This window comes from Pyrgilauda ruficollis, unplaced genomic scaffold (assembly GCF_017590135.1).
Source record: "Pyrgilauda ruficollis isolate IOZ18807 unplaced genomic scaffold, ASM1759013v1 scaffold49, whole genome shotgun sequence".
In the NCBI taxonomy this organism is placed as follows: Eukaryota; Metazoa; Chordata; class Aves; order Passeriformes; family Passeridae; genus Pyrgilauda; species Pyrgilauda ruficollis.
The window spans coordinates 4,931,531-4,959,484 of record NW_024526488.1 but is presented as its reverse complement, the minus strand read 5'-3'; the positions used below and the strand labels follow the sequence as shown (position 1 = coordinate 4,959,484).

Here is a 27,954-nt window from a genome sequence, read left to right as displayed (position 1 = left end):
CATAACTTCTACATCCCAGCACAAGACAGCCCCACAAAAGGGAAAGGATACTGGGTGTGCCAAGGAAACTGAAATCTAGCATTTGGTTGCCTCAGTGTTAGACTGAGATCTGCAGTAGGCATCTTGAGCAGTTGTTAGCAGCACTGTTCATTTAAGATTTTTTTCTTTAATCCATCTTTTATGGATCCGTATTTCAGCCACATGAAGACTTGCACATGCAGCTTGTAGGATGTGGAGGATTGGCCAACTCTGACCTACTTTTCCCAGGCTGTCAGGCTAGAAAAGGGGAGCAGTTTAGCTTGTTTTCCCCTTGCAAAAATCAGGAGCTGCTCCAGGAAGAGTCTTACCTGATGGCACTGCACCAGGTAAGTGCACTGTAGCTAATTCAGAGTGCAGGACTGGCCAGCTGAAGTCCAGAGAACAGCTGGATGAGTCCTGAATGAGCTGCTGTAACACAAACCATAATGCAAGCAGGCAAATCTCCTGTTCCTTCCTTTCAGCTAGGCTAGGTTTAAAACCCTGCTCACACCTGCCTGGGCTGCCAAGACTTGGGTTTAACCAAGCCAGCTTCAACCCCAGGAGCTCTGGCTCACAGGGAACAGCCCCAGGGGACAGGGGTGTGAGGGACAAACAGTGCATGCTGGACATCCCTTCCTCATTCCCAGCTGCCAGGGCCAGACAGGTAAAGGTGTGCTCCCATCCCAGTTTCCTTTGGAGATGCAGAAGCCATGAGGAAGGGCCTCTCCTGAACTTGGGGGGTGTCCACAGCTGGCTGCAGTGACATGGGCTGACCATGCCAAGAGCCACCCAGGAGCTGCTTCCCAGCTCTATTTGGGTAAGTTCTGCAAGAAGAGCTGAGCTCTGGTGACTGCACTGCTCCCAGCACTTGTTTATCTGAGCAGCTAAACTGCAGGGGAAAGGCATCCTTGATTCCAACGGGGTGAACAGCAACTGGGAGAGAAGCTGAGTGCCAGTGCTGCAAGCTAGCAAACTTTAAACATTTTTAAGAAGGGAATTTTTTCCTAAAAATACCCAGAATGACACTGTTTATTACCACGGCATCAAAAGAAGATGAAGCAAGGAAAAGCTGCAAATCCCAAACAGGATTAAGCAAGATGAGTGATTGTTAAGAGCAAAGCCACACAACTGGTTTCCTCTGTAGATACCACTGTATGTTGTGAAAGCCAGCACACTTAAATACACCTTTAAAGAAAGAAGACAAATTTTACAAGGCTTCCTCTGACCCAGTTTTCCACCAAGATCCTTGAAAGTCCAGAAAGGGAGAGGTGCTATGGAAAGGAGACCCAGTTTGCAAGCATTTCTCTTCCACAATGCTGCAGTTTTGGACTCTGGGGCTTTTTCCTACGAGTTCTTGTACTGTCATGGAAGAAAATAAAGGTTCTACAGTTTGGGTGGCATCTGAGTAGACTCAAAACTACACATCTACTATATAAAAACTCACTGGGCCAGAGGCAAGGTCTTTTTCAAGAGGTCCAGTCAGATAAGTGATTTTACTAGGTGTGCAATCAGCAGCAAGCTAAGCAACTAAGACAATGAAATCCTCACCAAAGCCATGCAGATGTTCTGATTTTTCACCTTGCAATAGCTTTATGTAGCAAGTTTGGGGCAGCAGTGGCACAGAATCCTAGAATGGTTTGGGTTGAAAGGGGCTGTAAAGCTCTCCCTGCCATGGGCAGGGACACCTTCCCCTGGCCCAGGTTGCTCCAAGCCCCATCCAACCTGGCCTTGACACTTCCAGGGATCCAGGGGCAGCCACAGCTTCCCTGGGCACCCTGTGCCAGGACCTCCCCATCCTCACAGGGAACCGTTTCTTCCGAATATATTTTTTTATCTTCTTTTTCATTGAACTGTGTTTCTGCCAGTTCAGCAGGATGCATTGGCTGACCCCAACCCCAATGACAGCTGGTAGAGGGATGCAGCAGGAAAGAAGGCAAGGTGTACAGGAGGTGGGTTTTCCTTTATTCCTGACCGTCCTAGGCTGCTACCATTAACTGGCAACAAATTACAGTCATTTTCTCCAAGTGAGCCCATTTGCCTGCATGGTGAGAGGTGAGAGCTGTCCCTGTCCTCATGTGACCCTTTTGTCATGTTCTCTCCCTGTCCTGTTGACAGAGGGAGTGACAGCAGCCAGCCAAGGTCACCCAGCACCCACCTGCTGCACTTACTCAGCTCATAAACCTCCCAGCCTGGACAGGAGCTGAGCACCTACCAGAGCAGCAGCCTCTAAACCAGGATTTAAACCTTTGTACAGCTACAGCTGCTTCACCTGGATGTTGGCAGGAGGTATCCAGGGCATGGGAGTCACCCACTCCCAGGGGACACTAAAACTGAAACAAGTGACACCAAAATTCCCTGTGCACAGGTAGAGTTCAGGGCCCCCGGATGAAAAACATCACACAAAGCACTTCAGCATATCTCATAAACTTAGATCTGCTCATATCTCTCAGAGCTGTTCCAGAAAGTCTTGGAAATGCTGATATTGAAAAAGAACAGCAAAACAGACAAAACCCCTCATGTTGTCCCAGGCTCCATCACCCCACAATGTAAAATTAACTCTCTTGTTCCCAGAGCACCTCTGGTTCATAATCTGAAGCAAAAACAATAGAAAAAATTAAGGGGAACTCCTCAGAAGGGTCAACAGCTTGGGAGTATCCATGAGGGAAGTGAAATTCAGGCACCCACCCCAAACAGGGCTCACACATGGTCTGCCACAGCCATCTTCCTGTCCTTGAGACAAAAACCCTGATGGAAAAGTTCAGCACTTCCCTCAACAAGTTTAATATTTGGCAAATAAATCAAATGAAACAAATATATACATATATATATATATATATATATATATATATATAGGTTGGCACAATCAACTGTAAAGGCTTTTCCCCACTCACAGCTTCAAGCACCTCCCCACAGTAACTAACACAATCATTCATTTCATCAAGTAGCTGCCAGGCTCCCATGACAGGAAATAAAAACACTCTTAATTTTCCAAAAATAATAAAAAAAAGCAACGATCTGTTTTTTCTCACTTTGGGGCATGTGCCAGGACCCCAAGGACCAGCCCTGGGTCCTTGGAAGCTCACGCAGAGATGCCCCAGACTGGGGGTGCCTCAGGCTACTGAGCTCTGGCAGCTGTCTCAGACAAGAAGCCAAGCAGGTTTCAGTGGCCCTACAGCATCACTTTGGCAGGTTTTATCAAAATAAAATGTTCTTCTTGAGCAGTTTCTTGATTTTGATGGCTTGCTACGATAAGAGAATTTTTTTTTTTCTAGAAAAAAAATATATTGATATTTGAAGTTTATACTATAGGGCCATATTTGCTCTTGTGCACAAAGTTGCCATGATCTTCTAGCTTTGTCACCCTTTCCATACTCCATTTAATATCATATCATGGAGTTCCCACTTCAACCTCCCTTTTTTTCCCTGCCCACGTTGCCCACACTGCCTCATGACAGACACCTGTACCCAAGACCCTGTATAGATTCCATTAACTCATCCTCTTACACACACAAACTCCTGCAACGGGCTCCTTGTTCCACTCTTCAGCTCCTTTCCTGAGGTCTTCTTATCTAAAGAGCACCATATGTATGAAATTATATACATCTGTATCCACACACCACTGCATCTTCCCTGTGTGCTCCTTCCCGTCACCCCACAGGGCATGACAGACTCCCAGTTCCTCTTTTCCCCTTTGCCAGGGCTCCCCTCTCTTCCCTTGTACTTGTGGCTGTTGAACATCCCCCTTTCAAGCAACCCTCCTGCAATTTTAGCATCAACAGCAGACTTCAATCACGAAAACCCCCTGAAGCAAAGAGCAGGATGGGTGGGTCGGAGCAGCTGCTGTACTTTGACCCAAAAGAAGTTTCCAGGAGTTGGGAAACTCCAGTTGTATGTCCAATCAGCTTGATGGGAGAGCAGGAGACAAAGGTCACACTCATCCTCCCTGCCCCAGCCTGCAAGCACTGGGAAAAGGGAGAGATGGCCTGGCAGCAAAGCGGAGAGACCTAAGGAAGAAGGAATATTCTTTTTGCAGATTCAGCCAATATTCTCTCCCGCTTCCCTCCTTAAGGGCAGAGCAGTGTTGCTCTTCCTAGTGGTTTCCTGTTCCTGTGAAGTCCAGAGGCTCAGCAGCCTCCCAGAAAGAGGAAGAAGTCTGGTGTCATCCATCTCCCCACTACAAGATCTGCTGGCCCACTTGGGTGGGTTTTTTTAAATGGACTTACATTTTTTTCTGCTCTCTGCACTGACTCAGCAGAGCTCTGGGCTCTTTCTTGCCCCCCACAAACCACAGCTGTGAGATGGCAGCAATTTCCAGTTTCACTGCACTCACACAGCACTTCTGACTGAGCCAAAAAGCTAATTGTAGGTGTTGCTGGCTTGTAGGCAAATCCTTTACAACTCACCCAGCCCTTCTGGATCAATGGAAAGAAGGGCAGATCTGCCCTCTGAGTGAGAGTGAGCAGTGACACGGGGACACTGCCCTGGCTTTAACAAGACAGACAGACATCCACCACCAGCCCACTGACAACCATTTAATGCACAATGAGTCACCATCTCCCCCTCCCTGCCCAGGCTCATAGAGAAAAAGCAAAATAGAAAGAGAGATACTCACGCATGTCACCAATGGCTCCTTTGGTGACATTTGTGGCTTTCCTTACTGTCACAGTGAATATGTGTGAGTACTGGTGTTCCACCTGAAAGTCAGAGAGTGAGAGGTGATTAAGCTCCAGAACCAAAAAAAACACCCCATCTATCAAAATAAGGTTTCATTTTGTCCAAAAACAGAGAGAGAGAAATCACCCAGTCAAAACGTAAGGGAAACTCATACTGGATAAAGCATCCTAGAGCTGAACTGCAGCCTGGAGCTTTACCAAGAGGTACCTGCACTGGGGCTGCTGGATTTTCCTGCAGCCACACCTACTAATCTCAACCAACAACACTCCCTCTCACCACAGAACCTGCTCCGAGGCATTTAGTCAGGCAGGAACCACTGAATACGGCAAGGGAAAAATAAAAATGGGCTATTTTACAGCTTGTCTTTGTAATTGCCTTCCCCTGCTAAAAAGAATGACAGGAATTACTTCAAAGTCTGTGTTCTGGAGCAGATAAATGCACAGTGCACACACAAGGGGTAAGAGTTAGTGTTGTACCTTCTAGTACACATCAATATTCAGTGTGAAAGCAGCCTCAAGACAATGTAAGGAAGGTACAAAGCAAGCTGTTAAAACAGCCACCAGCACCTTTCCCGCACTTTCTGGAGGTTCTCATTTCCTACAAAGCCCAAACACACAGCAGGAGCTGCCTGCCTAGGAGCAGGTGTGTCCTCAACAAACCAGGGAAGTAGGAAAAGATGTGAAATTAAGAAACAAAAAGCAAAAGCCTTAATAAAAGAGGTCACCAACTCAACTGTACTGTTGCTTTATCTACATAGCCCTGAGTTTGATCAACCTGCTGGGTACCACTGAGAATCACCAGTGCACACTGCAGGGCAGCCAATACTGCCTTTACAGGAACACAGAGATTGGAAGGAAATGTGAGGTATTAAAGCCAGGATCAGGTCTCACGCAATTGTGCATTTTCTATCTTTTCCTAACCACACACCGACCTTGTGAAGTACATTAAAATAAACTCACTCACTGGGGCCAAAACAACCTGGGAGAAGGCCAGGAAATTCACTGAAATTAATTTAAAAACATAGACAGTACCCTTGCTATGAGACATGCTTGTTCAGGCTCTGCCTGGTGCTTTCCTGATATGCCTTCATCTGGATCTTCCTTTTTTTTTCCAGAACTGGTTATAAGCCTCCTTATTTTGCGTCTACAGCTCATACCCAGAGATCTGAGCCAATCTGGATCCCTCTCATATGAATAAAGTTAATATCTTATAGGCTACATATCATTTTCTCAAAAATAAAGGGAAAGCCAAAACTAATCTTCTAAAGACAGCAAAGTGACTTGTGAGTGCTTAAGTGGTATTTGAGTCAGGAGTCATTAAAAAGCACCTCCAGTGACAGCAACACAACTCCTGCAGCAGCCTGAGGTGTGCCAAGGAACAGCCACATCCCTGTGGCAAAGGCTCCAGGAGAAAACACCCACAGCCATACAGGGTGACTCCACTGCAGCCATGCCTGACCCAGACACTTTTATCAGCTTTATCTGGCTGGAATCACCCCCACGTGGTGCCAGCTGCTGCAGGATCCGGCCAGGACTGTCTGCCTGGCTCTGGAATTTTCCCCTGGCAGCCACAGGAGTTATCTGGATCCAAGACCAAATGAGCAGGCAGGGAGAAACTGTGGCAATGCAAGTGGCACAGTATGTGGTTCAGCATCCACAGGAAAAGGGGAATTCACGCTCTTGCCAACACTCCCAGTGGGATGCTGCTCACCTCGAAAGCATCAGACCCAGCAGAGAGGAACCCAGAGTTCCTAAGGAGCAACACCTATTTCACAGCCTTCCATGGGCTGACATGGAGACATCCCAATGACTGAGTGACATCCACCACCTTCTGCACTGCAGCTTCCAAGATGGATCAACAGGAAGGAGGATGAGACTTCTCCCTGAACAAATTTCTGCCTCTGCCACAGGCCAAAAAGAAGTCCAGAGTTTTCTTCCACAGAGGGGTAAATGGAGATATTCGAGGGTTTCTGGGAAGGGCTGGGAACACAACTGTGTGAAGTCACCCCAGCTCTGTTATTTACCCTGCCCAATAACTTTTACAAGCTGTGACTCTCCAGAAACCACGGGCTCTTGCTGCCCCCTATTTCCAGTTTGCTGTCTGAAAACGTCCAAAGCTGCTTTATTATCTCCCATTATATTATCTCCCAAGTATGTCAGATTGATGAAGTTGGTTTCACAACTGGCCTCAGTTTCTTCATAAAGACTGAAGCATTTCCTTTGTCATATTCAACCTTGTAATTAAAAGAAACAGCCCAAAGTACAAACACACCACCCTCCTCCTTTTTTTTCAGCTGTCAAGAAAGAGCTTGTCCTCACTGGAGACCACAAATCAGAGATCACTGAGCATTTAACAGTGCAGAGGAATTATAATTAAGTGACAAGGATGGGACATGGGCGTGCTGGGTTTAGTTCTCAGCTGATGGGTGAAGTTCATGTGCAATTCTGATGTCCCACAGCTCTGGCTGGAAAAGGGGGATACTACATGATACTCCCTGACAGCAAGCACTCTGTAAAGTAATTTGCTTGCATCTCCCATATGCCTGAACTCATATGCCTAAATTCTTATGCCTACCATCAAAGCAAAGCCAAACCACCACTTCCCAGTTTGCTCTCTTCACAGCAGCTCAGATATCACCACTATTTCTATTACAAGTTCATAACTGTTTTACTAATGCCTTCACAAAAATTGCTTTTTATTGACTTAAGCAGCAACCTCCATCATTCCAGCTGTTGTACTGCCAGGAAAATTAAGTCTGGTTTAAGACTGGGATCCTCTGAAAGGCATGTGAAAACACAGAGGCCTGGCAAAACAGAAAAGCAGTATCTTCTTTCCCTGTGCCTCACCCAAGACAACACACTGAGGATTACAATTATACACATTTATTAATATTTGGCCATAGTCATACACTTGGAAGAAATTCACCACTACTGAAATAAACAATCTCCCTCTTAGTAAAAACTAAAATAAATACATAGATACACACAGGAAGCTCAAAAGTCTAGATCTCTTCTTACACCAAAAAAAAAAAAAAAGGTTTTCATGCAAATTAAATGCAAGCAGAAATTAGGGCAATTTTCCACTTAGGGTCCAGTTTCTAAGGAGATCAAAAGGCCTAAATGTCCATCTTTCAGGAGCATTTTTAAAATTAGTTTTTTAGAAGGAGTTCTGATGAAGGCCCCTGAAAACACAATGAGAAATGCATTGACTCTGAATGCCTTCACAAATCCAGCCCTTGCTAGTTTAGATGACTAAGCTGCATTTTCTCAAGTGACTTATGTTCACCTTAAGTCTTGATAAAAATCTGTACAAATACCTCAAGTACTTCTGAAAAACAGATGATGGTAAATAAATCACTTAAACATTGCAACACTGAGAGGAGCAACATCTACATTCCTTTAAAAATCTAGGACAGGTTACAAATTTCAAAAGCTCACAATTAACTCCAGTGCAAGGTGTCCCTGCCCATGACAGTGAGGTGGGATGGGCTTCAAGGTCCCATCCAACTCAACCCATTCTGGGATTCTGTGGATTTAAAAAACTAAAATACACCGTCCAAAGTGACCCACTTTACACCTGTGTTTCATTTCACTTCCTCTTTCTCCATAAATTTAGAGAGGAAAGACCAAAAAGTTTTCACCATGCCCTGTCTGAATATGGGTTTTCTGAGTTATGGAAACTCAGGTGGACAGTGTTCACTGTTCAAGCCACAGCATTTTCCATGACTGCACAGCCACGGTTCAGCATCTCCTGTTTTCACACCTCAGCTCTTCCTGTCTCCTTTCTTCCTCTCTCACCTTTGAGTTCTTTCCTCGCCCTCAGTAAAATTTCCCTAATTATCTGCTCTGCTCTCATTTAGATGTCCCTGCACACCAACACCACCCCCTTCCCACCAGGGGCTGGGACACAGCCCCAGGATCTCCCGGAACACGGGCGGGATTTGCCTGCCACCCTTCCGGCTGTGCCCGGCCAGGCAGGGATTTGCATGTGCTCAAAATCACATTTGTCTTACTCCAGAATGCTGAGTCACAGAGCAGAGCTCCACCAGAACACGGGCATTCTGTGTGCCAGGCAATGGGGCAGACTGCACAGGTATTAAATGGGTTTACTTCCTTCATGTTAAGGACACTTGAGCTAACAATGGAGCTGGACAAATGAAAATATTTGCTTGTTTACTTAAGTAATTGATTTTCATTAAGTCCATGTTCTTCTTTCACAGGGTATTACAGTTAAGACAAACTTTTGTGCCCACACACAAATTTTATCTTGAAGTGCTTCATTCCATTGTTATAATATTTATCCCCCGTATCAAAGTACATGAAGAGGTATTACACAATTTAATTCTTTGCAATTTTGGAATAGTCAGTTCTGTCTGCAGCTGCCTTCTGAATATCTTAATTTACACCTCAGAGTCTTTCTGAGGTATAAAAGAAAAAAGCTCAGAAAACACACAACAGTCAGCACAAGGACTTCTGGAAAATGCAGAATCCTTTTGAGTAATTTAATGCCAAATATCATTTAAATCCAAGATTTTTGCATTGATGTGAGCCTGCTGCCCATGACTGCTCAAAATTTCACTAAAACTTTCCATGGGATTTCAGTTTTCAAATTAAAAAACGTCAAAGATTTCCATTCACTTTTCAAGCAATTAAAGGATCAGCTCTTGCACAAACAGTGTTGATTCTGGAATTAGCAACATTCCCACAGCAACAATTCAGCACTCCCAGAGAGCTGTAACAACATTTACTATACACACTTTTTATTGTTTTATGTATGTAGAACAGCTCCATATTGTTGATTATTGGTATCAAAAAGTCCTTTTATAAGTGATTTAATAAAATACATAACCAAGTGCCTCAGAGACCTCTCCCATAAAGGTACAGATCATTCCAAGCAATCCATCCAGGAGAGGGCACTGATGTTGAAAGGAATTAAGCCAGTATTGTTGTAACACAGACATCACCCTGAGGTTTGTCCTCCCTCCCAGCAGTTCACAGGGCTGGGCAGGGAGTAAAAGCCAGTTTGACATCTGCTGGCTGCACACTGGCGTGGAGGATGTGAGTGCATGGGGCACAAACCACAGGCTTGATAAGAGATCACTTGTAGGAAGCACAGGGAGTATTTTTAGCCGTGTAAAAGTAAAACACTGTGACAAGTGTGTGGCAGCTATCTCTGGGGACACCTCACTGCTGCTGTCAGCCCGGTGCTGTTACGAGAAGCCCCTGATAGGAACACACCCAGTGTGGCTCTCGATTTTGGCTTGGGCAGGAATTGCCATCCCAGTGTTTGCTTTGGAAACTCACTTCCAGCACAGCTGCGTTCAGAGGCTGCTGAGCCACTGAGGGCAGTTCTGCTCCCATTTCCTCCTCCTTCCCTTGCTCCTACTTCTACACATCCATGGGCTGAGCTCACACTCCCCTTGGGCCAACAGCACAGAATGGAATTTCTAACCCTTCCATGGAATCCAAGAGTGATTTGGGTTGGGAGGGACCCTAAAGCCTATCCAGTGACACAGGCAGGGACACCTTCCTCTAGCCCAGGTTGCTCCAAGCCCTGTCCAGCCTGGCCTTGGACACTTCCAGGGATCCAGGGGCAGCCACAGCTTCTCTGCATACCCTGTGCCAGGGCCTGCCCACCCTCACAGGGAAGGATTTCTCCCTAAGAAATTTTTGTCTATTTTTGTATTGAACAGGTTTTTGCTCATTCAGCAGGATCCACAGGCTCACTGCCATCCCAAGGATGTGACAGCTGGGACAAGGATTCAGCAGGAACACTGGAAAAAAGCAGGAGGAAGGGAGCAGGGGCACAGTGTGCTGCTGCATGGCACAGATCATCTCACTCAGAGTTTGCACGATGTATTGTGAGGATTCTCTTTGAACCAACATTAGTGACACACATCAGTTTAAGATCTAAATATCCCAAATTGTCAATTTATCTCCCCATTCATACTAATGAAAAGGAAAAGAGTACAACATCACCCCCCAAAACTGCACTGTAAAGAAGAAAGCTAGACACACCTACCATTTCTTCAAGGATATAGTAACAACTTCAATTATATGTGCTTATTTAGAGTAACTTCCAGCAGGGAAGGCATTATACAAGACAGTGTACATATATCAGAGAAGATAGTGTATATATATATAAAAAATAAATATAAAAGATTCAGTGCTACTTACCACAATGTGTTGATAAGGATCTATGATAGACATTTTTGCCTCAGTTTATTCAAAGCAACTGCCAAGGATCTACTTCAATCCCACACAGGAGAGGCTTCCCCTTTTTTCAGAGCTGAGTTCAGTATGAAAGGTCCTTTAACTAATAAATAAAGAAGATATAATTAAAATTAATCTGTTCCTTTTAAACTATATTTTACAGAGCAAATCACTTCCTACTCTTTAGGAAGGTTTCCACAATTAATTTGTTTACCAAGAACTTAATTTCACTATAAGCTATATAGATATAGGTATTTACCTGCCTGAGCTGGAGAAATTTCTCGTGCTTATTTCCTCTACCTCAGGGTAAGAGCAGGAATCAAGTATCTTAAATTTCAGTCATGCCAGTGTTTCTAGCAGCTCTACAGATAAACAAAAGAAGAGAGGAATTCTATTTATTCCGCAAATATATTGTAATATTTATGCTTCCACGCATTACAATCCTAGTTATGACTGTGAGCTCTGCAGGAGCAGCAATACTGCCCTCTGTAAATCCAGGAAGGGAACTCCAGCTGGAGCTGTATGTAACCTCCTGGCCAGCCCGGCTGACTGGAGATGTTCCAGAGGCTTGGAGGGGCAAGCTGCAAATCAGGACTTCATGGCTCTTCCACAGGTTCTCCATAGGCCACTGCTTTCTGAGCACTCGGTGAAGGTCAGGGGCCATCAGAGGCCTTCAAAGTCAGAGCTGTTTTTTACCATCCAAGTACCAGAGGTTATTCCTTTCTGCATCTCAAAAAACCCTGGGAACTGCTGTACAGGATCAGTTCTCAGATCCAGCTGGACCATATGTCAGACCTGAGCCATCAGCAGATATTGCAAAGTGAAAAGAAGTGAAGCACCATTTCAAGGCCATGATTCCTAATGCTCAATTCTGAAACAGCAGAATTGAGCCCTAAACGATTGTATATATCACTCCCAAACCTTTGCTCTTGAGCAACTACATGAAGGCATGACAATAAAAAATTAGTTTCATTATGATCACTAGAACATTACAATGTCCTTTGTTTAATCACTGAATCATTAAGGTTGGATAACCCTCCAAGATCATCAAGTCCAACCATTAATCCAGCACTGGCAGGTCCATCACTAAACCACATCCCAAAGTACCACATCCCACACGTTTTCTGAACGCTTCCAGAGACAGCGATTCCATCACTTCCCTGGTCATGCCTGACCACCCTTTCCTGTCAGCCCTAACAATAGTTTGAGGCTAGGAATCACCCTGGGTTTATTTATTCATTTTTATCTGAGGAAGTGTGAATAAGAAAGACTTCAGCATTGGAGAATCAATGTGCCAAGCTATATAATTTCTGGAGGAACTGTTGACATCTTGGAAGGCAATCCAGGAAAGGGAAGAGCAGGAGCTATCCCATCACCATAGCGGAGAGGAAATTTGTAAAACCAGAAAATACTCATTTCCCCTAAGTGCACAGCCAACTACCACACTCGCTTTGAGAGGATACACAAAACCACGCCAAGGATACTGCTCTGTCTGGGGAAATAAGAGAACAGGTTAGACCCACGACAAAAAGCCTGGTTCGAGTTAATGTCCTGCATCCTAAAGGCAGAGTTCCAGTTCCCCAGATGATCCCTCAACTGGTTCAGACATGAGATCATGCTCTCTCTCCCTACAACCCCCCGCCTCATTTGTTTCAACATCTGCAGGAAGCGCGTTGGTGATGCTGCAGACAACAAACAGCCTCTTTGGCTACGGGGCCAGGACGAGTCCCCAAGCGCCATCTGGATGAGGCAAGGATCATGCAGAAGGACAAAAATGCAGGCACATCATCAACAACTGCATCCCAACGCCCGCACGGAGCGCAGGCCACGGGCAGGGCTCTCAGTGTGACAGCAGGGCCAGGGAGCAAGGAGACCTCGTACACAAAGCCTGGCATCTTGGGGTCCCACACGGCTCCCACCACCAGCACTGCACATCCCAGCCCTGCCCATGCCACGGTACCCCAAATGGCAGCTCCTGGCTGGCTGTGTTTATCAGAGTCTCTCAGGATGTGACAAACACAGGCAGCTACCCAAGCACAGGCCCCAGTGCCATTTCAGGTGCCCAAGGCTGGCAGAGGGACAGCTATCCATGCTCTTCCCAGAGCCAGCAGGACATCTCAAGAGAAAGCAGACATTTAAGTGACTTGAATACTTAATCCCTTACAGTGGATTTAATTCAAATCAGTTATTTACACCACACCCTCTGGAAGCTCGCACTGCATTACCCACAGAGTTTGGGTAAAGCACACAAAGAGATTTCTAGATCTAAAAATTGTAGTATGGCAGAGGAGCCAAATACAGCACAACCAGGAAATCCTGATTACGCTCATCAGGAGCCATGAAGAAAGTCTTGAAGAATGTTTACTGCAAACATCTGCAGCAAACAGAGCTGTAATCCCAAAATATCTTGCTTAACACTTTCCCCTACATGCTGACCATCCCACACAGCCTAATGGGAAAGTCTTCATCAAATCACAGAATGTCCTGAGTGGGAAGGAACCCCCAAGGAGCATCCAGTCTGACTCCTGGCCCTGCACACCCCAGCAATCCCTGGGAGCGTTGTCCAAACTCTCCTGGAGCTCTGGCAGCCTTGGGGCTGTGCCCATTCCCTGGGGAGCCTGGGCAGTGCCCAGCATTCTCTGGGGGAAGAACCTTTCCTGGTATCCAGAAAAACCTTTCTCTGTCCCAGCTCCAGCCGTTCCCTGGGTCCTGTCCCTGATCACAGGGAGCAGAGATTGGAGGAGCTGCAGGCCCTGGTGAGCTCTGCCCTCAGCCTCCTCTTCCCCTAACTAATTCAGGGCTGTATCACAAGGACACACAAAGTCCTGCACTTGAGCTGGAGCTGGTGAGCCCCACCCTTGGCAGATGCAGGGGAAGCAGTGCCTCTAAACACATCTTCAAGGACACTCTGACATTACCAACACAGATTGTTTTGTTTCCCTGATACCTGGTGGTGTTACACCATCTGTGACTGTGTTATTTCTGGGGCTGACAGGAAAGGAAGAGCATCTCGAGGAAGCACCACCAACATTAATGGTTTAACTGTATATTATAGGTAATCAAAGAAGAGATGAAGTTAACTGGAGAACAGAGGGTTGTGTGGAGACCTTCCAGCAGCCTTTCAGGATGTGAAGGGGCCTACAAGGAAGCCAGAGAGGAACTCTGCATCAGGAATTGTGACACGACAAGGGGGAATGGCTTCAAACCGACTGAGGGGAAATTTAGGTTCAACATACAGAAGATATTCTTCCCTCTAAGGGTGGTGGGGCCCTTGCACAGGGTGTCCAGAGAAGCTGTGGCTGCCCCTGGATCCCTGGAAGTGTCCAAGGCTAGGCTGGACAGGGCTTGGAGCACCCTGGGAAAGTATCCCTGCCCATGCCAGACGGTGGCACTGGATGGGCATTGAGGTCCCTTCTAAACCAAATCATTCCATGACCCTATGATTCTCACTGTTTTATTGGTCAATGTCCAAGTTTGCAAATTACACAGCAAACAGGCCACAGTTTAGCTTGGCCCTGTCATGGAGAGCCAGGCTTTCCCTCTCTCCCAGTGCCATAAATCCCTACCTTATCATGGAGAGCCAGCCCTTCCCTAAGTGCCTAAATCTCACTTTCATCCAAAAGTGAACTATACCTCTGCCAAGACAAGGGTGTTTCATTGCTAGGCATGGTTTCAGACACCATCCCAAGCTATCAGTGGATAGCTGGATCACTCCTTGAGTAAACAGTCTTCTGTGATCTCAGCTCATACTCACTTGAGGTGACAGACTGAAGCAGAGAAGGAATTATTGTCTTGGAAGACCAACTATAATACAGTAACTCGCAAAAAGAAGCACACACACACACGCATACATGGGTAGAGATTATTACTGGAACATTTTCATTCTCAGTACATTCCTACAGATAATTCATTTGTACAGGATATGTCAAAAGATAAGAAGAATAATGAGATTTTTCCCATTCTGAGCACAAGCTTACTCTGGAGTTAGTCTCACCAAGTGGAAAAGCCCCGAAAATGAGTAAACACAGCATAATATAAATATCATTGCCAGAATACATCCTCACAAGTGTAAGAAAAATCATTAGAGGGAGGTTGTTTATATCAAGCTGTCCAATTCTTCTTAAAAAACCAAAGACATGAACAACTTAAAATATAGTAAGTGTGACTCACCAGCACAGTCATTAACTTTCAATCTATTAGGAGAGGAGTAAGGGGTAGAGAATAACCTAAGTAATGACTCAGACTTTTTGTATGAATGTCACCCTCCATTTCTATCAAATCAGATTACAGCATTTTATTTGGTTAGATTGATCCTGTGATTGTATAACAGAAATAACAAATACGCTGTTTCTACATGACTTTGTCTGGCATCCTGGAAAATCACTGTAATGTTATTTCTTAATTTAGGGCTTCCCACACAAGGAGGAAGGATTACCTCTAACTCAGTGTAGAGTTCCCATCACACCACTTCCACCACAACTGGAAAAGTAGATGTTCTGCTGACATGCCAAGTAGACCAATGGGCCAAGGCCAAAGGGATGAGGGTCAACAAGGACAAGCGCTGGGTGCTGGCCTGGGGTCACCCCAACCCCCTGCAGCTCCAGGCTGAGGGGAACAGTGCCTGGAAAGCTGGAACAGGCCCTGGGCGTGTTGGGGACAGAACTTAAAAATGAGCCCAGGTGTGCCCAGGTGGGCAGGAGGCCGGTGGCCCCTGGGCTGTGCCAGCCCTGGTGTGGGCACAGGCCCGGGGCAGTGGCTGTGCCCTGTGCTGGCCCTGCTGAGGGACCTCGAGTGCTGTGCCCAGTGCTGGGCCCTCGTGCCCAGAGAGACCTTGAGGGGCTGGAGCGTGTCCAGGGAAGGGAACGGAGCTGGGGAAGGGGCTGGAGCACCAGGAGGGGCTGAGGGAGCTGGGAAAGGGGCTCAGCCTGGAGAAAAGGAGGCTCAGGGGGAAAATTCTGGCTCTGCACAACTCCCTGACAGGAGGGGACAGCCGGGGGGTCGGGCTGTGCTCCCAGGGAACAGGGAAAGGATGAGCGAATGGCCTCAAACTGTGATGTTGGACATCAGGAGGAATTTCTTCATGGAAAAGGTTGTGAGACATTGGAATGGACTGCCCACAGTGGAATCCCCATCCCTGGAAGTGTCCAAGGAAGTGCTCTGGGCTGGTGACAAGGTGGGGATCAGTCACAGGCCTTTTCCAATCCCAATGATTCTGTAGTTCTATGATTGCTCTCCCCACGCCTTGCCAAGGAGGTATGGGTGGGAGGAAGGATTCTGAGCAGAAGGACAAAACGCTCAACCTTTGTGCCACATTTTTGGAGGACACTGTGAGGTGAAGCTTGTCAAGGAAGTTGACACAGCATAGCTAGACAGGAGATTTTAAGATCTGACTTCCTGCTATAGGGGAGGTAATAGATAAAAAGATAGTGAATCTTTTTTTAAAGATGACTTGTCAGCCTGTAAGCAATTACTGAAAGTATAGGTGACACAGCAACAGTGGAGGGAGGGCTGTAAACACTCTAGCAGGGCTGAAACTCTGGAAAAGTCCCAACAATCACCGCCAGTGTAACGTTACTGCTTTTCTAGTGCTGAAGGCTACTTTAGAGGCCAAAAGTGAGGAAGACCGAAGTTGCAAAATTATCAGGCCACGGATACACTCCATGATACGGGAGGCAAGACTTGGTGACTCAAGGGCATCAGGACCATGTCTGTTTAATAAACTTAAATTAGGCTGGATTCAAAACATCCTCCTTATCTTATATTCTGCAAGGAATGGCCTCCCCAACAGGAATATTCAAGAGGCTGGAAGCATCTCTGCCTAACACCCACACCTGTGTCACATTGGCCATGGAAGTTCCCTGGACTGAAAACAAAGCCAAGTGCTGTAGTTTCCCCACAGACAGCATCTGCAAGTCTGAGGAAGAGGCAACTGATTCAGGGCACAATGGTTTATGTTACAATTATCCTGCTTACGCAAAGGGGACTTAACAAGAACCACTCGCCGCGACAGCCTGTGAGGTTATGAGAAAAACCCGTGTCCCCATATGTGAACTCGCTATATGGCAAACTCACAGAAGGATTTCCAAACGGAACTGAGTAAATTCAAAGTAAGGAGTTCATTTATTCAAGGAATGAAAGAGATCCTTGAGTTAATACCTTTAAATAACTGTTCTTCAACATCATATTTTACTTCAACTGAAATTGCACCGGAAATAAAAAAACAGCCTTGAGAAAGAACAACAAACTCAGCTGAGAGATGCCAAGAATACTCTTTAAAAATGGCAACAATCACTATCCTTTGCTACACAAATCAAAGCCACAAGACAGAGAGTTTAGATGGCAGAGTCTCAAAATTGGTCAAAAAACCTCAGGCAGCTGACCAGTAATCCCCACTGCGTGTGTCAGGCTTATGTGGGAAGCAGCTCACTTGTTTTCCAGCAATAAAGCCAAGAAACAAAGAGGAATGTGAAAAATCTGATGGAAGTTCCATGAAAAACAGTTATGAGGATGTAGACCTAAACCAATCAGAATGCACTAGTCAAGCCCACCTCTGCAGGTAATTTACTACAAGCACAGTGCAATTAGGAAAAGCAGATGGGAAAATGCCCAACATTTCTATACAGTAGGAATTTGGGACATTATTCCACAAATAAACTTTCCATCATATAATCCTGGAATGATGTGGGTTGGAAGAGACCCTAAAGCCCATCCAGTGCCACCCCTTGCCACAGGCAAGGACACCTCCCACTAGCCCAGGGTTGCTCCAAGCCCTGTCCAACCTGGCCTTGGACACTTCCAGGGATGTTTGACAGTTATTTTTAAGGAGTATTTTCATTTTTGGAAGCCCAGCTTAAGGCTCACTTTTGAATTTCAGGATATCGGGTGCCCCAAGTACGCAGAGCCAGGCTCTCTGAAATGGAAAAACTCACTGCCAGTGGCAGCTTCCAAAGTCTTGCCAGGAATGCAAACACTTATGCAAGAACTCCTAAAATTAAAGATAGACATCTCAACTGCAACACCTGACTGGGCAGAGCTTTTTGTTGACTATATTCCTTTAAAGCTCATGTGAAGGGGGGAAAGGAAAGAAAAAAACCTCCCTGCCTTTCTTTCTTACCTGGAGCACTGGCAAAACTTTCCACTTGCTCTGCTGCACTGTGGTCAAGAGTTGCTGCCTGCCAAAACCTCAGGATCCCCCTTCCAGAAGCCTCACTGGCACCGTGGCAAGAACTGTTGCTGCACGATTTAGAGCTCTAGAATCAGCCTCCAAAAATCTCATTCCAAACCCATCCCTGTTCCTTGGGGACAGCACCAAGCTCAGCCAATTTCTAAGTATTTCTGAGCCAATGCCTTTTAAAGATTCTATTAAAATCATGAGGGTTTGGTTCTTGCATATCTTTAACTTATCCATGCCTTCATTCCCCTTCTTTTGCTTCCCTGCTGTAAAGCAGGAATGGCTTAAAAACAGAAACTCTAGGGAAAACATTGGAATAAGCTTTCATTTAAGTGTTTATGGGGTTTTGGGGGGAGAATCCAACATGCAAAGGTGCCTGATGCACTGAGGCTTCAACTGAGGCAGCTGACAGTCCTTCTGCACTACAGTTATGCAGCGGTTTCACACAAAACCCCCAAAAAACAGCTAAAAATGGAATGAGCTGGTAAAATTTAACAGCTAGCTTCTGGTCAGTAATGCATGTAAAACAAATTTAGCTGACCGTAAGGTCAATACTTCCTTTCAATATCTTTTTCATTCTTTTTCAGTTCAATAGGTATCAATTTTGGGGATTTCCTGGCATTTTGCCACAGGCTGTAGCCCCAGCCAGGCTGCTGGCACTGCCAGGCTGGAGGAAGGGCTGCACTCACAAGGTGTGTTTTGTCATCTCCCACTCGTCATGTCTGCACAACATGACTCAACTTTCTGGTTTTGGGCTCCTCACTCCAAACACGAGCTCTGGCCACCGTCTGCAGCCAAGGGGACAATTGTGCAGCACTTCCTTTGGTCTCTATGGTCATAGCACTTAAAGCATGACAAAATTGGAGTGACTCAAGGAAATCTGTCTGGACTTTCTAGTAAAAGTAGTGATGAACAAACTTCTGACGCTGACATTTTTCAACCTCTTTAAATGCTGAGAGTAAAATTTATATGGAAATATTTCATGGCTATTGACAAGCTGGAGTCTGAGTAAGTAACATAAATATATGTTTTACACACAGACACAAAGACAAACATAGACATGCCCAACACATACATTACATTTTTGAGAAGAGAAATTAAGTACTTCCATAACAGTGATCTTTGTCTTGTATCCAACCCTTGGCTGCTGAGCAAAACCAGACCTGGAGCACACTCCACCTGGCTCCAACAGCCAAGCCTCTGGCCAGGCAGACCTTTGGCCCTGGATCTGAGCTGTTAGCCAGAATCCCAGACTGGTCTGGGTTGGAATGAGCCTTAAAGACCACCTCGTTCCACCCACAGGGATGCCACTCACTATCCCTGGTTGCTCCAAGCCCTGTCCACGCTGGTCTTGGATATCTCCAGGGATGGGGCAGCCCCAGCCTCTCAGGAGCAAGCAGCTCCTGAGCTGCCAGCTTGTGTTTGAAGGCAACCTCATCCTGGCAAAGCGTTTGCACAAGGCTTTGATTTTCTCCATCAGACTTGGCAGGGCTCTCCTCCATCCTCCTGTCCTGTTGGAGAGGGCAAGCAGTGGCACCTTCCTGCTGGGAGACCACACTGGGAGCGGCGCCTCACTGCCCCTGCCCGAGCTCCTTCCTCTTCCTGTGCCGAGGTCTCACAACTTCCCCAAGATCTCTGCTCCCAGGGCAGCTCTGCCAGCCCTGCCCTGCCAACCAGGCCCTGCTCCTGCTTTTTTCCAAGGGCTTCTGTTTCCTGCCACACCATTCCAGATGGATTCAGAGTGCCAACAGGGAAAACACCAAGCTGTGGCACGAACTACAGTGCCAATGCTGCTGATTTAGGAGGAAAGCTTTGAATCAGGTGCCACTTCATTTTCAGATAACTGTTACCCACACAGACACACAGTCAACCCCTGAGAGGATGAACGGAAGGACTGAAGCCACTACAAACAAATGCCCAACATTCCCAACTAAGGCTTTGGAGATGGATTAACACTGAAAAGAACATCTTCACACAATTCTTGGAAAATTTTCTCTATCATAAGCAAAAAAAAAAAAAAAAGAAAAGTAAATTTCTCTTTACTGAATTTGATTACACCAGTACCAGTACCAGGAGGTTCATTCCATCAGTGGTTACACAAAGCAGAAAAAACCCCACAGAAGTAACAAAACCCATAAAAACACAGCAACTTAAACATGGATTTCAGGAGTGTGATACAATAACTCTCAGTCACTAAGGAGCCACAAACAATGACTTCAAAAGTAAAAGGACAGCAATCAAAGGGAGGAAGAAACCCCAAATTTACATATCCCTTTGTTAAAAGAGCTTTGCAAAATCTGGGACACAAGGGGGACTTTCATGCTCCTCTCTGAGGCACAGGGGATTGGTTCAGGAAACTTAAATGAACTATGACTACTCTCTTACCAAACTACCTAAGCTTCTAATTTAACTATTTCTTAAGACACCGAGGGCTTACTCCCTCCCTTGCCAACTCAAACTCTCTCTCAGCATATGAAACACCCATGGATGTGTTGGCTCTGTGGTGAAAGGGAAATGACTGACACGTTACAGGGCAGAGAGTACAGAGTGCAGGTGCTTGACCACTTTTCAAGAAGACTTTCTATAAAGAAAATGTCCATTTGTCAAAGCACAAAGTTGTCAGAAGAGAGCTACACCAGTTTAAATAAAACTCTCTGGGGGAGAGTTTAACCCCAAAAACAGCATTAAATGAGAACGGCCACTAAGTGGCCAGGAAAGGTCACTCAGCTGGGGGAGAAAGACCTTGCCCTGCCCACACCATTCCTTTCAGATGGTGATTTTGATTCAGATTTGACTTAATGCTTTGGGAGAAACTATTTGATTTCACAGAATCATAGAAGGTTTGAAGTGACCTTAAAGCCCATCCCGTGCCACCCCTGCCATGGGCAGGAACACCAATATAATTTTCTCTCTATCAAAAACACCCTTATAAAAATTGAACCTGCGCTCGCCAGGCCACAGAGGAGTTATAGCACACTGAGTTAATGGATTTGGGATTCTTGGAAAAAGGAATTTAAGTATAAAAAGCAAAATAACACTTGGAAGCATGTCCCAGCTGAATGCAATCACCCAGCAAAAAAACCTGTGTGGACATGTGCTACTCCCAAGTGGAAAATGCCAGAGAAATGCAAGATGTTGGCAGGCTTTGCCATTAGCAAAGAGCTGGTTCTCATTACCATCAGCACAGGCTTCACAGCAGCTCCCTAAGGGAACCTTACAGTGCCTGGGAAAAGCAAGGAGTCTGAGAGTATCATCACTGAAACAAACACACACCCATATAAACACTCTGGATGTAGGGAAAGCCAGGACCTGCTTCCCAGTACCCTCCTCTCAGATGCTGTACAAGCTCTGTTCCCATTTTTCTTAAGTTTTCCACCAGCACTGTCCTTAAGTCACAGCTGTGGGGCTTTGGTTACACAGGGAAAACGACTTTTTCTTCACAATACAACAGTCCAAAACACCAGGTTTCTGAAAATTAGAGTCCTGCCTTTATCAGGACATAAAGGGGTGTTACACTCAGTGCTATGGTTAGAAGCTCATTAACCATTCCGCTTGGACTAAGGAGGAAAAGGATTCAAACAGAACAGCAGCACGTGAATAGTTAGTTCTGTATTTTATAGAAATTGTCTAGAAGAAGAGATGGCCACTATTGCAATACTCACTTCAACACACACCCATATTGATTAAATTAAAGAACAGATGTGCCTCAAAAGTCTTTCAAAATTCTCAATTATAGGCTAGTTTTGAAAAACAGAACACAAGAGGATCAACCAGAAAATTTTCATTTACTCACATTCCACAACCACCTTCTCCCCAAAACGTAGTTTTACGTTGTTCCTTCCAGTACTGCCAGATCAGGCAGCAGCTGCTGGCTTTGCATAGAGCTCCAGTTTTGCATGTGAGGTCCAAAGGTGCAATTTTTGGGATGGAGCATGCAAAGTGCTGGTGCGTGCTACAGCCAGAGCTGCTCCCTGTTCAGTGCAATCATCCACCGGTGCTGTTTGCTTTCCCCTGAGCTGGGATAGAATGAAACCTCTGCTTGGGGGAATTTGTTTTTAGCATCTACTTGACAGTGCAGTAAGTTAAATGCATGAGAAACACAGTTTTAGTAATTAAATCCTATTTATAATCTCTACCCTTGAGAAACAGACATGTGGGAGGGGTGGGAAAGCACCACCAAATCAAAAGTAACTTCACACTGAACCTGTAAGGCTGAATCTTTCTATTTCATGGTCTGGCCAAGGCCATGGAGCAGATGGGATGAGACAGCCTGGACATGTGCATCCAATTCTTACTCCATCACCTCCAGCTATCCCAATATTCCACTTATCAGTCCTGTCCTTCATGCATGTTTAATAAAATGCAATCCCTTGTGGGCTGGGACTGCGTGCTGCAAGAAATACACATTTCTTGCATCTTATTATAAGATCTCTGTGTGTGCATAAATAAGGACCTTTAGAATCCCAGTAAATAAAAAAGGATAATTTATTATAAAAGTGCACATTCCTACCCATCTTGGCAAAGGATATGAGCACTGCTAATACTAGTAGGAAAAGAAATTAGAGTCTTAGTGATTTATGCTGAAATCATTCTAAGGAAAATACCAGATGAATATCAAAAATTAGTCAGATCAACAGCTTTACTATCAGGTAACCACAAAAAAACACAGATGTGCCTGATACATCTCAAATACTTCAGAACTTGTGTATGTGGAAGCTTTTGACCCTGTATTCTGTGTCTCCTTCCTAAAGTTGTATATTTAGGGAAGGTGGAAAGATGGAAAGAAAAAGATTTTTGCTTGCAGGCTTAGCTGTATTTTTAAAAGTAGACCTTCAGCATCCTAAGCTGAAGTAATGCTGTTATCAGGAGAAAAAGCAGCTCTGAATCTTTCTCTCCAAGTCACCAGCGCTACCACTCATCTGGAAGGAGATTAAACATCCCAATTAAAGAGGGCTTGCCAGCAGAGCTGTGCAGCCTGGACAGCAGCCCAGTGCTCAGAGACACCACAGGCACCTCTCACCCAGCTCCAACACCAACCCCAGATACTGTGCCCTTGCACAGAGCAAAGGGCACTCCCAGAGCATCATCTCTGTGTTCTGAGGGATATCTGTTTGGAATCACAGGGACTTTATCATGGAAGCACCTGCTTTTCCTCCAGAGATCATTTAAAGAGTCTGGGACACTCCCACCCTGACTCCTACTCCAGCTGTTTGTCAGTCCAGACCCCAAAAACATCCTTCCTTACATGTGCTGAGGGTCTTGGAATTACCAGCACGCAGCAAAAGCGTAGGCTGAGAGAGAAGTGTCATCCCCACAGCCCACTCTCTGAGAAAGGAAAACACCTGGGAGAAAAGCAGCAGTGTCTGTCCCCTGGCACTGCTGCCAGCTGAGACAGGACCAGCACAGGCTGAGGAAGACCGCTGCTGACAGCCCAAAATGAGCCCATGACAAAATGAGTCAAACCTGTACATCTATCAATATATGGATGATATGTTATCCTCACCATTGATAGCTTATTTTACAGAAACTGTGTCGTACTATATAACACCACAGAATCCCAGAGTGATTTGGGTTGGAAGGGACCTCAAAGCCCATCCAGTTCTACCCCTGACATGGGCAGGGACACCTTCCCCCAGCCCAGGCTGCCCCAAGCCCCATCCAGCCTGGCCCTGGACACTTTCACAAGTGTTCAAATGGGAGAACTAATAGATATTTCTTAAAAAAGTCCATGAATTCTCATTTGCAATATCACCACAATATTTTTCATTTTAAAAAATCAGAGTAAAGTTGAAATGTTCACTAGGTCCTTTTGTTTTCCCCATAATCTATTTCTAAAAAAATATTGGAAGCTTTTGGTGCTTAGTTTGGTCACGCTTTGGGGACCACTTTCCCCTGTCCTAAAGCCCACCTCCCATCCCTGCCTCATGGGCTGAGTAACTCTGCTCCAGACGTTGACACACAGGCTACTGGAAAGTGGTACAGTCAGGAAATTTGGGTCATCTCTCTGAGGTAAACAGTAAATTAAAATCCTCAGGAAAGTCTGAATACCAAGGTGATGAGGGGCTGCTTTTTTTCTTCTTTTTCAAAAAGGAAGAATTATTTTGAAAGTATTCTGTTACAATATCACGTTATTATAACCTAGGGCAGTGATGAGGTCATTTCCTTTACCAGGGCAGGTTCTGGGATTTGTTTTTCAGACTACTGAGAAAGACACAGTTATATCAGTGCCCCAGCAAACCCAGACAAGAGTTCATCACCTCACAGCAAGATCCTGCTGCTCCTGCCCACCATATCAAAGACAAATTCTTCCACAAATTATTTGGAGCTTCTGTTTGGAAAGAGACAAATTAAATAAAACCAGACCAGTGGCAAACTCAGTTTAAAAGTGTGCTCCATGAGTGGCCCCAGGCTTTAACTGGAAGCTGAATCCCTAGCTGAACCAGAGCTGTAGGGAAGGACCTGCTTTTATAGTTTAAATCATGTCCAGACTGTAAGGCACCAATATTTTTGATGCATACTGGCCCATCAGTGTCAACTAAACCATCAGTTAAGAATTCAGTTTTGCTCCCTCAAGGCCACTGCCCTTCCTCAGATATGGAGGATACATGCCCTGAAGGATAGGGAGACTCTTCTCCACAGCAGTGTTATGTGTCAGGTAAAAAGTCAACTGGAATTTAATCTCTCAGCTCCATATCCACCACAGGCCGTACCATACTCTGAGCTTTTACCTCTTGAGCTAGAAATTTTCTCATATTTTGTAGTAAGTTTTCATATAGTTGAACTTCTGGGAACAAGGGGGAGACACCTCCTTCTCTGGATGCTATTTGTTGCTCTCCCTGGTATTTTCCATCCCAAGCCATTCAATTAACTTCATGTGCTTTGAATTCACAGTTCCCAAGTCTCCAGTTCCACTGGCAACGCTGTCCTGTTCCAACTACATGGAAGTCACCGAGGTTGCCACATCCCTGGATATTGCACATCAATTCAAACGCACCAACAGAGCCATTCCCATTATTCCTGCAGCACTGTGCACCCAAAGGTCATTTCTGCATCGCACTGGGTGCAGCCCTAGGCATTGTCAGAAGAAATGAGGTTATCCAAAGTGTCAGTGAAGTTTGCTCAATAGCTTTGCAGGAATATCTCTGAGGGAAATACTCACCCCATGCTCGTGATTTTTCCCCTTTGCAGGATGAAAATTCACGAACTGAAGGGAAAAACTATGGTGAAACCTGAAATATTTCCCATTCTATCTGGTTTAGCCCAACTGGCAGAACCAACCTATTCAAAGTGCCGTGAAAATTATAATCATGAAAACAATGTTCAATAGAACACATTCAAGTTAAGATGAAATCAAATATGCAACCCTAGTGATGCAGCAGCATTGGATAACTTTTCTTTTTTCTTTTGTTGGTTTTTTTTTTTTTGCTTTTTTTCTTATCATGCTCACCCCATGCTCATGATTTTCCCCCTTTGCAGGATGAAAATTCACGAAGTGAAGGGAAAAACTATGGTGAAACCTGAAATATTTCCCATTCTATCTGGTTTAGCCCAACTGGCAGAAGCAACCTATTCAAAGTGCCATGAAAATTATAATCATGAATCAGTGTTCAGTGGAACATATTCAAGTTAAGATGAAATCAAATATGCAACCCTAGTGATGCAGCAGCATTGGATAACTTTTCTTTTTTCTTTTGTTGGTTTTTTTTTTTTGCTTTTTTTCTTATGTTTTTAAGAAGAACAAGTCATAAACAGTGCTTGGTGTCAAGAGTCAAACTGTGTTTTTCTAGTGCAGACTGACTGGTCATGCACGAAGAGATTAATTTATGTGATTCAAGCATAAATCAATATTTGCATTTCTTTTTTTTTTTTTTTATTTTAAGGATCCTTGCCATATGGGAACAAGAGAGTGCAGAAAGGTGGACAGGGCCAACATGAAGATTTGGAGAGACAACAGTGCTAGACGAGCATTTATCTCTACACCATATATTGAAAACCTCTCCACTAACAAGACAAATAAAATAAGCACATCAGTTTCAGATTCATGCTTTCTGTCTGGAATCCTCAGCATGCTGAACAACTCTCGGTAACCACAAAGCAGCTGATCCCATGCATCAACAGCTTCACGTGCATCTCGCCCTACTGAAGTGCAGAACAGCATCTTCTGCCAGGAACATTCACTGCAGTTACAGGTCCTACCCACACCACTGCTCCTCCCTTGGGGATGGAGCTGTAACCTGGAGTCTGCATCCCGTCATCCACATGGGAAATTCCACACTCAGCAGTTCAGGCGGCAGAAGGGATTTTCTCCAAAGCGAACACACGAGGTCAAGCTCTGGGCAGGGATGACCCAGCCCCAGCACCTGCAGCTCCCCAGGGAAGGGGACAAACCCCAGTGCAAAGCCCTGAGCTGCTGCGGGAGCACAGGAACTGGTCCCACCGCTGGGGCAGCAGCTGGTCAGAAGCCGGGCAGAGCAAATCGCCCTGCACCTGTTGAGTGTGGGAGCCCCAAAGAGGCACAGGGAACCCTATGAAAACCAGGCTGGACTGGCTTGGAGCAGCCTGGGCTAGTGCAAGGTGTGTCTGCCCATGGCTGTGGGTGGGACTGGATGGGCTTCAGGGTCTTTTCCAACCCAAACCATTCCGTGATTTTGGTCCGTGCTCACACCGATGTAAGAGAACAGAAACCTGCTCGAGGCCGTGACCAGAACTCTTACAGGCATTTCTCTCACATCAGACCCAAGAGAAAAGCTGCTCACGCAGGCACTTTGCGAAATGTTCCCTCTGCAGCCGCCCTGCCGCACTTCCCCACTGCTCGCACGCTGCACCGCCTGCCCGAGCCCGTGCCAGCCGAGGGCCGGGGGCCGGGCACGCACCCCACCCGGCCGGGGATGGAGCTGCGGACCTGTGCAGGGACCCCGCGGTGCCGCTCCCACCCCGCTCCCCCGCGCTGCCTCCCCCGTACCTCTCGGAGCCCCCGCCGCGGAGCAGAGCGGAGCGGGCCGGGCGCGGCCGGGGCTGTCCGCGCAGGGACCGCTCCCCGCGGGGGCTCCGCCAGCCCCGGGCTGGACCGTCCTGTCCCGCCGCGGGGGCGGCTCCGCTCCGGCCCCGTTCCCGGCGCCGCTCCTCGCCCGCCCTGCGAGCGGCCCCGCTGACCCCCGCTCCCACCCCGCGCTTACGGCTGGGCTGCCGGGCTCCGCCGGGCGCGTCCCGCTCCGCTCCCGCTCCCGCCGCGGCCACTCCGCGCTCCGTGCGGGGAGGGGCCCGCGCCGCCACCGCCTCTTAAGGAGGATCCAGGCGCCGGCCGGGGCCGTGGGGGACAGTAGCTGACAGGGGGACAGGGTGTGTGCGGGGACAAGGCGTGAGAGGGGACAGCGGCTGCGAGAGGGGACAGCGGCGGGGCTGCGGCGGCTCCCTCACCCCGGGCGCTGCGGTGACCGGGCCGAGGGGACGGAGGAGCCCCGGGCGCTGCCGTGGGGAGCGCTTGGCCGGAGCCGGAGAGAGCGACTGATGTGGCAGAAAATAGTAATCAAATAAGTGGAGTCTGCATTAAAATATCCCTTGCGTTAAAAAGCCCTCGCTGTCGTGGCGGCCGTGGATGTTACTGTGGGAATATGCCTCTCTCGAGGTGTTTGGTTCAACAGGCGAGACCACAAAACACTTTCATGCTCTTCAAGTACTCCGTGAACAATTGCACGTGTAACACTTTCACTTACAGACTCTTGGTTTTGAAAGGATGGGTGTTGAAACAGCGGTGACTGTGCCCTGTGAACCTCGGCCAGGTCCACCAAGGGAATCACTCAGTCCCCTCTGGTCCACTTTACACTTCCTTCTAAAAAGTAGAATTTTAAGTCATTATTAATTCTGTCACTTTCATCCTTT

The 27,954-nt window shown here is 46.3% G+C and overlaps 1 protein-coding gene across 2 annotated transcripts in view; it reads right to left on the bottom strand.

The window, feature by feature from the left end:
- PLA2G4A (phospholipase A2 group IVA) overlaps positions 1-27,315 on the bottom strand; it is a 67,269-nt gene extending 39,954 nt beyond the window's left edge. Inside the window, exons 1-4 of one of the 2 annotated variants that reach the window (XM_041479638.1) lie at positions 27,252-27,315; positions 11,164-11,266; positions 10,869-11,007; positions 4,631-4,712 (exon numbers count right to left, since the gene is read on the bottom strand). In XM_041479638.1, the coding sequence (XP_041335572.1) occupies positions 4,631-4,712; positions 10,869-10,901 (115 nt within the window). In that variant the 5' untranslated portion in view covers positions 10,902-11,007; positions 11,164-11,266; positions 27,252-27,315. The other variant, XM_041479639.1, reaches the window with a different exon arrangement.
- Between the last annotated feature and the right edge of the window lie 639 nt (positions 27,316-27,954).